Source organism: Beta vulgaris, chromosome 1, assembly GCF_026745355.1.
Source record: "Beta vulgaris subsp. vulgaris cultivar EL10 chromosome 1, EL10.2, whole genome shotgun sequence".
NCBI classification, from domain to species: Eukaryota; Viridiplantae; Streptophyta; class Magnoliopsida; order Caryophyllales; family Amaranthaceae; genus Beta; species Beta vulgaris.
The window spans coordinates 17,658,063-17,669,848 of record NC_079202.1 but is presented as its reverse complement, the minus strand read 5'-3'; the positions used below and the strand labels follow the sequence as shown (position 1 = coordinate 17,669,848).

General features: G+C 35.5%; 1 protein-coding gene across 1 annotated transcript; it reads right to left on the bottom strand.

Annotated features, from left to right (window-relative positions):
* Positions 1 to 1,295: 1,295 nt before the first annotated feature.
* LOC130592102 (auxin-binding protein ABP19a-like) lies at positions 1,296 to 2,253 on the bottom strand. Its single transcript, XM_057396266.1, has one exon. The coding sequence runs from the start codon at positions 2,124 to 2,126 to the stop codon at positions 1,500 to 1,502; it is 627 nt and encodes a 208-aa protein (XP_057252249.1). The 5' UTR covers positions 2,127 to 2,253; the 3' UTR covers positions 1,296 to 1,499.
* Positions 2,254 to 11,786: the final 9,533 nt, after the last annotated feature.

The window sequence follows — 11,786 nt, the reverse complement described above, 5'->3', positions numbered from 1 at the left end:
GCCCACGAACATAGCCGACGAACATAGCCGACGAACATCAGCTTTCATCTTCGTCGGCTATTTTGTTCAACTTCACAATTGTGATTGTGACAAAAAATAGCCGACGAAAACGAAAACCCATCGATCTTCAACTTCACAAAATAGCCGACGAACATTTTCGTTTCCAGATCCATCAATCTACGCAGGCAAAGTGTAAAAAAGAAAGTCTGGGAATGAGGGAGGAGAGAGAGAATGAGACTTGTGAGGGAGGAGAGAGAGAATGAGACTTGAGAGAGAGGTGAGAGAGAATGAGATTTGTGAGAGGCGCGCGAGACAGACTGAGAGAATGAGGGAGTAAACCCTAGTCACTTTGTCTTTTAAGCCCGCGCTTTTTTCAAAATAAAAAAAAACCGATGAAGGGCTGCGCGTGTCCCAAAAAACGCAGCCCTTCTGAGTGTAAGAAGGACTGCGCTTTTGTTAAAAGCGCAACCCTACTAATGAAGGGCTGTGCTTTTTTAAAAAAGCGCAGCCCTTCTGTTTTGTAGTGCTGCGTTTTTAAAAAAAGCGCAGCCCTTCACTAGTAGCGCTGCGCTTTTAAAAAAAGCGCAACCCTTTCTTTTTTTTCCTCTAGTGCACTTCTCACTCGACGATAATCAAAACTAAATATATTTTCTAAAAGATACTCTTGTGTAACTCTTCCCTTAATCAAATACTTTAGATTATCAATGATTATTATCCCATAAAAATAAAATATACATGTACTTAATGTGGCTTTCACGCCGGCATCACAGTGGGCTTGGTGGACTTGCAAGCCACTGCGGTTTTTACCTATCTTCATTGGAGTTTTTCGTGTCACCGTTTCTTGTATTCCCTTTCTTTATTTTTGTCACTTGAATTGCATCCTTTGCTTGTCTTGTTTTAATCTACTTATCGATGTCCCAACTAAATATTACCCCTTAGTTTATTTCGTATAAACAGGCAGCACAATACATGAACTATAATTTGAAAAAAAACAACACATACCAATTACCAAAAATAAAATGCAGAAATCATATAAAGCATCTAAAAACTTTGTCAAATCAAACTGTTTGAATACCAAAGGGAGTGAGTAATATATATCTACAGCTTTGAAGTAGATATAAGACTATCAACCTTTCGCTCTTATTATCGAAAGGTGTACAAAAACAAGGAAACAATTTCGGAATAAAGGACGAAGTGATGGTGGTATTGTTTTTTTTTCTTTTCTATAAAATCAAAAGAAGAGATGAGAGTAGTTGTATTAGTTTCAAGGAAAATTATATTAAGTATCTCCAGAATTTAGTAATCAATAATAAGCAAAATATTCTTTAAGAATGATTTAACATACAAGCGCTTAGCTAAGAGAAATTAACATTGGGTCTCTTTATTTTATGCCCTTAGGTGCTACTATTTTAAAGTCTGGAATAACAGTAAATCAAGCTTGGCACTAGACATAGTTGCATGCCATGCAAAGAAAAGAAAATAATTGAAAACCAGTCTAATTAATGAGTGCCAAATAATGTCTTCATCCGCATCACTTCCTGATGACTTAGAAGTGTGATTTGCTCCGCTAACTCAGTTGGTAAATTTCCATCAAACAACGAAGAAGTAGTGATTTGCAATCCTGGATTTGCACTATTCAATGCAACAAATGCAAGAGCTGGAATTTTACCAACATTGACTTGAAAATGGAGCATGGCTTGTGGAAAGATCATAACATCACCGACCTCCAACTTTTTATAATATGCAGTGTTGTTCGTATCAATAAATCCTGCAATGATAGTACCTTTTGCTAAAATAAGAATTTCTGATGTTCGGTGAGAGTGTACTGGGATAACTCCTCCCACAGCAAAGTCTAACCTTGCCAAGGAGACACCTAAACCATTCAGAGCTGGATATGCATTTGAAAAAGCGAGAGTCAAATGATTTTTGAAAATATTTGTAGTAGGTTTTTCACCACGAAAACCGGTATAAACAAAATCATCAGTTGTAACATTAGCGGGATCTTTGCAAGCGTATCCTCCTGGTCCTCTGGGGAGACTGAGATCTCCGACACAAAAATCAAGTTCAATGGAATGACTAAAGCTGGCTAGGAGAGAGAAGAGGATGAAAACTGCAAGACTTTTCATCTGGAAACTTAAAGTAAGCAATAAGGATATTAGATATATATGTTCAGGGTACTTTTAGTTTAGTTAGTCTGCTTCCTAGCATTTTGATAGCCCATATATATAGATAAATTGCATGAACATAGAAGCAGCCTCTTATCCTCAAATAAAGGGGAAAAATTTGTGATTTACTATTGTTTATCAAGTATAATATGATTGCGTTGTTTATAATCACGCAAGCTAATGATTCTACACTTGGACAAGTGGACACATGAATCATGATGGATGTTGGAAGCAAAGAAAAAAATGAAATGATGATGCGGTTTGAATTCGAGATATCCTTCATGTTTCGGTAATTTAATCATTTAATTCATGCATAAATCAAAATTTGTCGTTATTGATAGGAGTTTGTCTTTTAAGAGACCGTCTACTTTTAAATTAGAGAACGTATTGTGTCGGACTCGTCCGACCATAATCTTGGTCGGACGACTTTCAGGTGGTTCCAATTTTTTTTCAGGTAGTCTTCATTTTTTTCCAGGTGGTTCCAATTTTTTTTCAGGTAGTCTTCATTTTGTTTTCAGTTAGTCTTCTTTGTTTTTCAGTGGGTTTTTGTGCTTCAGTTAGACTTACTTGGGTTTCAGTTGGTATTTTATTCTTTTTCAGGTAGTCTACATTTTTCTTCAGGTAGTCTTCATTTTGTTTCAGTTAGTCCATTATTTCTTTCAGTTGGCCCATTATTTCTTTCAGTTGGTCCAACTGAAAGAAAAGAAAGTCCAACTGAAAGAAAAGAAAGTCTAACTGAAAGAAAAGAAAGTCCAACTGAAAGAAAAGAAAGTCTAACTGAAAAAAAAGAAAGTCTAACTGAAAGAAAAGAAAGTCTAACTGAAAGAAAAGAAAGTCCGACTGAAAGAAAACAAAGTCTAACTGAAAGAAAAGAAAGTCCAACTGAAAGAAAACAAAGTCCAACTGAAAAGAAAACAAAACACTAACCTATACTTTCTCTCACTTTCTCCTTCTTCTTCATTCCTCTTAGCTGATACTCCATACTCATGTTCAGAACAACAATAGTTTTGAACTATTAACTTCTCTTTGCTGGTAGCAGCAATCCAGCATCACTAATGAGTTTCATATCCTAATTCTTGTAGAATTGGATACAATTTACTAATTTAGGCAGAAGTTGTTGTAAGCATATAGGATAGTAAATTGATTAATGGCACAATCATTTATAGAACTCATTTGTATGATCTCATAGTTCAAGTTAACGCTCACAACCTTACCAAGCAAATGTCAAATTTCAGCAGCTGCACAATTGTATCCACTTAAGGCAAATCTATGGAACTCTATGGTGAAAGTATTGATTTGTATGGAGGAGCTGTCATGAGATTTTGCGGAAATGATGCATATCACTTCGCCTTGGAGCCATTGTTGGTTTACGGGTCACGAGATTATGTTGTCCGAGTGATGTCCAGTTCTGAGGCATCTTGAAATTATCAAAAAAAAAAAGAAAAAGAAGATGCCAAAGAAACCAAACAACAGCAGCTTTTCCGGTGAAGATGGTGAAGATGAATAGGGGAGAGAGAAATAGGGCATTTGCAGAACCTGTGAAGTTCAGGAGGAAGTGAAAGTGGAGATTTTTGGGTTTTAAATTTGTTTCAACAAATTCAAAGTACTGGGCTCAGCCCGTCTGACAATATGCATTGGGTCAGACGGTCTGACCCAATACTTTCACTTTAAATTAATATTAGGTAATGGTAAGTTCCATATTAAATAGAGAATTAGCCCAAATAGTAACTAGGTTAATTTTTTTTATAACTAGTTTAATCTATTGGAAAAATTGACAAAAATAAGCCAACCTTTGGCCCGTATTCCACATTTAAGCCAACGTTTTGAAAATCCAGATATAAGCCAACCTTTGTATCATTTTTAACCAATTTTAGGTTAATTGCCAGGTTAACCTGTTGGTAACCTGTTGCTTCAGGTTAATAATGCTATTATCACTAATTATTAATTTATTATTATTATTAAATATTAATTGTTATTGTTATTAATCATTAATCATTATTATTATTATTATTATCACCACCAAACATCAACCACCCACCACTATCACCACTGCCAAACACCAGCCACCCATTGCGCACCCTAACAACCCCCACCCCTCACCTAAAAACACCCACTTCCCACCCCGACAACACCCCACCCCTCCCCTGAAAACACCCGATGCCCTCCCTGAGGCGGAAAACACCCAATGCCCAATCCACCAATCAAACCCCCACTTGAACCAAACCCACAACCACGTACAACCAGACCCCACCAATTGAACCCCGACTCGAATCGACCCCTCACCACAACCAGGCCCCTCCAATCGAACTCCCATTCGAATCGACCCCCCACCAAAACCAAACCCACGACCACCATAACGATCCTCCACCACCCGAATCCCCACTACAAAACCAAATCGGACCCCAACATTAACCTACAACTGAACCCCCATCATTATCCCACAATCGAACCTCCACCGCCACCAAAATCGAACCTCCACCACCACAACTCAACCATTTAAGCCAAACCCACTCCCATAACCAAACCACCCCACCAAACCCAAGAACCCCAACACCCGAAACCCACCCACCACCGAATTAACCCTACCTAGCCACAACTTAAAACCTCCACAACCCAGCCATGACTAGCCCAAACCCCAAAACTGAACCACCCCCACCAAACTGAGACCCCAGAACCAAAACCCGCAGCCCCACCATAAAAGGGGAAAGTTAAAAAATAAAAATGAAACAAAGAGGAGAGAGGAGATCTGGAGGCTGCGATGGCGACGGTGCGACGGTGGCGATGAGTGACGAGGGAGAAGAGAGATGAGGCAGAAGAGAGATTAGGGAGAGAATGAGGTAAAAATAACAAAATAAATTCAGAAAAAAATGAACATATTTTTTAACTTGAAAAACAGGTTGGAGGTAATCTAACCTAAAATTGGTAAAAATGATACAAAGGTTGGCTTATATCTGGATTTTCAAAACGTTGGCTTAAATGTGGAATACGGGCCAGAGGTTGGCTTATTTTTGTCAATTTTCCTAATATATTTAATGACTAGTGTACTTTTATATTAAAATAAACTGTCTTTTTTAATAATTTTTGTATTGTTAATCTGCTTATACGTAAAAAGTCAAATTTATATGTATTTCTAGGGTATCCTTGAATGTCTTTTGACATGATTTACAAAATAACAATAGTTAGCATCACTTTATATTTTAGATATTTCGAGATTGATTGTGACTCTTTATAATTTTTAACGTACTTGTAAATGATTTCAATATACCTTAAAAAATTATTCATAAAATAGTAAGGGTTTACTTGAGACTAAGAATTTAATATAAGGGATCTATTAATTTGTAACATGAAGATCGATTATAAATTGTCAATGTTGAATTCGATGGACATTTCATTCAAATTATTGAAATGAAATGATATGAGAATGAAAACTTTATTGATATATATTGATTTTTTTAAAAAAAAATTATCATAATTTATTCATTAAAAGAATGAAAATAGAATCTATAGTAGAGACAAGTTATTGGGATCTAAATCTCTATGAGGGTGATAGGTATGAAATTGAAGAGGTTTGGATGAAAAAACTACGGATATGAGATTCTAAAGCGAAACCAATTCAACCAAATTAAACAACATTTCAATCGTTCATTGTTGTGAGGAGCTCCAGTCCAGCTCATATAATCCTAACTAGTTTATGCTTTAGTCCTTCTCATGTAGTATTGTTGTAATTTTTGTCTCCTAGTGCCTAGTGTAAAGCTGGCCAGGTGTCCTAGGGATTGGTGACCTAAAGATTACTACAAAAAGGTTGCCCATGTTATTTGCGTCGCAATACGAGAGAATCAAATTTGAAGAGCACAATCTGAAACTTGTGACTCTCTCTTGAAAATCTGGATTCATTTCCTTGCCTTTGATCTTTCCATAAAAAATATCAAGCTATCAAGCTCATAATGGTATTAGAGCTAGAGTTGAGTTGAAGGTGAGAATTGATCCAGGTGTATTAAATGGTTCATGAAGTTCATAGTGTCAAATTGATGGAGAGTGTATATTATATATATAGCACAATTAAACTCTTCGAAGGGTTATGAGTAAGAAAAGAAAGGATTGATATATTAAAGGGCAAGTTGGCATAATGAATTTGGCTTCAAGCTTTGTAGTGAAACATGCGAACCAAGTATGAAATTACTTTGGATATTTGAAGTCATGAGGATTTGACACATATTACGGAATGTAATGTTGTTTCGAGATTATGTAAATGTTGAAATTTAGAGAGGAAGAAAACTAATGATAAAGATAGTTAGAGAACATAAGCTCTTACTCCGAATAATGGAAATACTTATTCTGGACTCGAATGATGGAAATTGATGGAGAACTTGTGTTGCACCACAATCTACCGCCTCCGTGTCTTGGCCAAGTCATGTCAGTGTTCGCTAGCCTTGCCGGAGCTCGCCAATCTCTTCCCCTATTGCTCGTTCGTCCGTGCTCCAATTCAGTAGAGGTATACGAACCCCCACCCCTTAAGTATTATTTAATGAAATTTTAATTTAAATAGTTAAGTAAGGAAATTAGGTAGTAGAATTGTTATTGTTCGACCATAATCGAAATTTCTTTGGTTAATTTACTTAGTAATTAGATGGGCTAACATGTGAAGAATAAATTGATTTAGTATCATTAAATAACTCAAGCTAGCTAGTTAGTAACTTACAATTGATGGGTTTAAAAATCTAATTTGGTTAAGTTAAGCTACGTAGTGAATTTGCTTGTTTTGATATATTTCGCTTAAGTGAACTGATTTGTTGGATTTCATTAATTCACTTAGTTTGGCTTAAAACTTTAACTAGTTTGGGATAATATCATATTAAGGAATAAGTTACAAATGTTATGTTAAGTTAACTAGCTACTAGTTTTTGTAGTTTGAATTTTTGTAATTGAGTATTAAGAACACTTAAGTTATATAATGTTTAGTTCATAAATTCATTGGTTACTAATGTAGGATGTTAATGTTAATAATTTATATAACTAGATTAATGATAATAAACATTTAAGTTAAGTCGTAGTAGTTGTGATGTTTGAAACATAGATGAATAATTTATAAATGATAATAATAAGTTTCATCAATTAAGTAAATTTTTTATTTAAATTAAGAGATATAAATGGTTACATTGTCATAATTTGAGTATAGGTAAAATAAGTTCATTTCATTAACATGATAAATAATTAAGATTACTATGACTTCAGTTTATTATTAATCATAAGTAACTTTATAATATATTGGACGAGTAATTATAAGTGGTAATAATTTTGTAAGTTTTATTAAAAGTTGATAACATAGTGAATATATGCTTAGGCCAAGGTATATAAATTATGATTAAAAATTATGCTTCTTAATTATGTCTATTTACGACTCGTATAACTAAAAAGACGTTAGGAGTAATCACTTAACTAAGTTACGGCTTAATCAAAGACTATTTCAGAAAAGTCCAAGTCTAATTAAATAGTAATGAACTTCGTTACTCAATTCTTAATTAGATTGAAGGATAAAGGATATTACCAGCCTCCCTCGCCTATGAAAGTTGGTAAGCGGGATTTCAAGTAACTTCTACTGCAAGCACCAACACTCCCTTTTCCAACTATGTTTTATGATGCTTTATACAATGTTTATGCTATGTTACTTATGCTATGCGGGATATGAAAAGTTTTCTATTTAAATGATGTTCATCAAATGATTTGATGTTATGAAGTATGAGGATTTTGATGTTATGATATATGATTTAATTACGTTTAATGATTACAATTACGTTTCATGATTATAATTAAGATGATGTAATGTAATTATAATACGTAAAAGAAATGAAACATGATAAAGTTAAGTGAAAGATGTTTCTTGGCAGTATTCTTTGGGCACCGAAAGTGTCATCTTTGTTGTGACCTCCTTTCTGTGGGTACTGAAAGTGTCATCTATGTTGTGGCCACCTTTTTGTTTAAAATGTGGGCAACGAAAGTGCCACTTATATTGTGGTCGCCTTTCTGTATGTTTTGGGGAGACGTCTATAGTTCATAATATGGGCACCGAAAGTGTCATAATTGTTATGGCCGCCTTTCTATTGGACACCGAAAGTGTCACCTATGTTGTGGTCACCTTTCTGTAAGTTATAGGGAGACATCCCATATATTATACTTGCCAAGTTACCAATATGATTAAGTAAGAAGAGAAGATAATGATGAAGCTTAGGATTCGTTTATGAAATGTTTTTACTAATCCTCTCCACCGTGTTTTCTAACAAAATAATGTGAAATATTTTACGATGTTAGAGTAGTATGTTACTGAGCTTCGGCTCATGACGTTTTGTTTATGTTTTAGGTATGGAAGAACAATTGCAGGATGACTATTATAATGAGAGATGTTGAGGAGATTATGATTGTTTTGAGATGTCTAGGATATTTTGTATTTATTAAGTTACGATAAGCATTATACAGTTGATTTTCAATTTTATCCTATTATTTTATTAGTGGGCCAATAACCCTCAAGATTAAGTTATGATTTCGTTGCTGATTAAGGTCATGTATTTCTGAGCGTTGCATTTTTTGAGTGAAGAAAGAAGAGAAGAAGAAATTGAAATAAGAAAGAAGAGCTTAAGTACTGATCTTAGTTTGTCATTTGCGAATCATGTAACTAAGAAGAATAATTTTGTGCTTTGGAACAACAAATTAGGACATGCAACTTTGAGTCGAACTAAGCATATTAAGTGTATTTCTGAATTAACTCAGCCTCATGATGTTTGCTTGACATGTCCAATTACAAGACTACCTTATATCTGAGTGATTCTCATGCTTATGTTGCTTTTGAATTGATCCATATCGATATATGGGGTCCATATACTATGTGTACATATGGTAAATACAGATTTTTCTTGACCATATGGATGATTACTCAAGAACAACTAAGGTTCAATTGCTCAACTGAAATCTGAGTCCTTGGAAGTAGTTAAAATGTTTTGTAATTTTTATCTAAATTAGTTTGGGAAGAGTGTCAAGATCATAAGATCTGACAACGCATTAGAGTTTGATGACTCTTAATGCAAGAAATACGTTGGAAAATAGGGAATCATCCACCAAACATCTTATGTGGATAGACCACAACAAAATGGAAGGGTGGAGAGGAAGCATAGGAACATATTGTAGATGTCCAGGAAATAAGAATTCAATCATGTCTTCCATTGAGGTATTGGGGAGAGTTTGTGCTAACTTCAGTGCATATTATAAATATGCTTCCTATAGAAACTCTCAAAAACTTGACTCCCTATGAAAAGTTTTATGGGAAAAAAAAACCATCTACAATCACCTAAAAGCTTTTGGGTGCTTGCCTTTATAAGTAACCCTAGTAGATAGAAGGATAAGTTTCCCATAAGAGGGAAGTTTACCTTGTATCTTTATAGGATACCCTCATAACAAGAAGGCTTACAAACTCTTGAACATTGCTAATCAATAATGCTTTGTATCAAGATATGTAACATTCCATGAAACAATCTTCCCATGAAATAAAGCATGTAGAGCATAGTATATGCAACCACAATCCATGATGATACCCGGTGATGATGTGCAAATAAAAGTGCAGAGATAAGTGACTAATGGGGTGTATCTAGAAGATGAGATGAGCATTGATGGTGAAGTTGAATCTGATGAAAATAAAGAGATGAATATGAGGGAAGAAAATGATGAGGTGGAAACAAGAGAGAAAGAATTTGAGCAGGATAAACCTATTGAGTCAGAACCTGTACTAAGAAGATCAACTAGAACACACAAACAACCTTAATGGCTAAAAGATTTTGTGACTCACCACAAGACTATAACTGATTATTATCATGATCTGAATGCTAGTAACATTGTTCACACTGTTGTATCTCATGCCTTTAACACCTTTGTGAATCAAGCAGTTGTGACAAGTGATCCATAACACTTTTACATTGCAGTTAAGGATGAAATGTGGGTATAAGCTATTAAGGAGGAGTTGCACGCCTTGGAGGAGAACAATAATACCTGGTGTGTGAATGATATACTTCATGAAAAGAAGGCAATCGGATATAAATGGTTGTTTAAGACCAAATGCAATCCTGATGGCACAAAAGAAAGGAAGAAACCAGATTGGTGCTATGAGGAGACATTTGCTCTTGTGGCAAAAATGACCACAGTGAAGTCTCTATTGGCTGTAGCAGCTTTGAAAGGGTACATTTTACATGAGATAGATGTGAAAAATGCATTCCTTCATGGGAAATTGCAAGAAGATGTTTATATGCAGTTGCCTGAGGGATATAATGGACCTACTGAGAAGATAGTTGTGAGAAAGGGGGAGTAGACCCACAAGAGTCAACATTCAAGGAGGGTGTGTAAATTATTGAAGTTCTTTTATATGGGCTAAAAGAGGCCCCAAGACAGTGGTTTCCTAAGCTTTCATGTGCAATGAAAGCATATGGGTTCTTGCAATTAAAAACTAATTTCTTGTTCACTAGGGAGAGAAAGATAACTTTGTTTTGGTGTTAGTATATGTTGATGATATACTTGTTGCAGGGAAAAATCAAACAAGTATTGATCAAGTGAAAAAATTATTGGGATCCCAATTTCACATGATTGGAATTGAGGTGGATGAAAGCCCTAAGGGAATATTCATATCCCAAAGAAAATACACACTTGACATTCTTAAGGAGTACAAGGTGCATAAAAGTAGAGTGTTGAAGGTGCCTATGGACCCACATATGAAACTCACATATGACTCTGGTGAACCCCTGCCTAATCCAATTGATTATCAACATCTAGTTGGAAAACTTATATATCTTACAATAAATAGGTCCGACATAACTTTTGCAATTCATGTTCTGAGCCAGTTTATGCATAGCCCCACATGTGTTCATATCCAGGCTGCAAGGAGGGTCTTAATATATCTTCTAGGGACAAGTCAACAAGGAGTGTTTCTAGCATCCACATCCGGAGCTATATTGATAGTACTGGGCAGGATGCCCTATATCTAGAAAATCGATAACTGGGTTCTGTTATCTCTTGGGAGATTCTTTGCTGGCATGGAAACAAAGTAGTAAAGAGTAGTGACTAGATCATCTGCTAAAGCTGAATACAGAGCCATGGCATTGACAACATGTGAAGTAGTTTGGCTATCCCGGGGGTGCTTATAGAACTTGGGTTGTCTTCCCTAAAACCAATTTCAATGGAATGTGATAATCAAGCAGCAATGTCAATGGCAGCAAATCCAGCTCACCATGAAAATACTAAGCATGTTGAAGTGGATTGCCATTTCATTCGAGATAAAGTGGTACAACAAGTTATACAACCTAAGTATGTCTCAACTCATCATCAACTGGCAAATATTTTGATAAAGAGCCTACCTGTAGACAAGCATCAAATGCTTTTGACCAAGATGGGAGCTCTCAGCAAGCCTCCCCTCACATCTTGAGGAGGAGTGTTGTAAGGAGGTCCGATCTAGATATAGTATCCTAACTAGTTTAGGCCTTAGTCCTTCTCTAATAATGTTGCCCGGCCATCTCATGTAGTGTTGTAGTATTTATTTTTGTCTGCTAGTGCCTAGTGTAATGTTGGCCAAGTGTCCTAGGGATTGGTGAC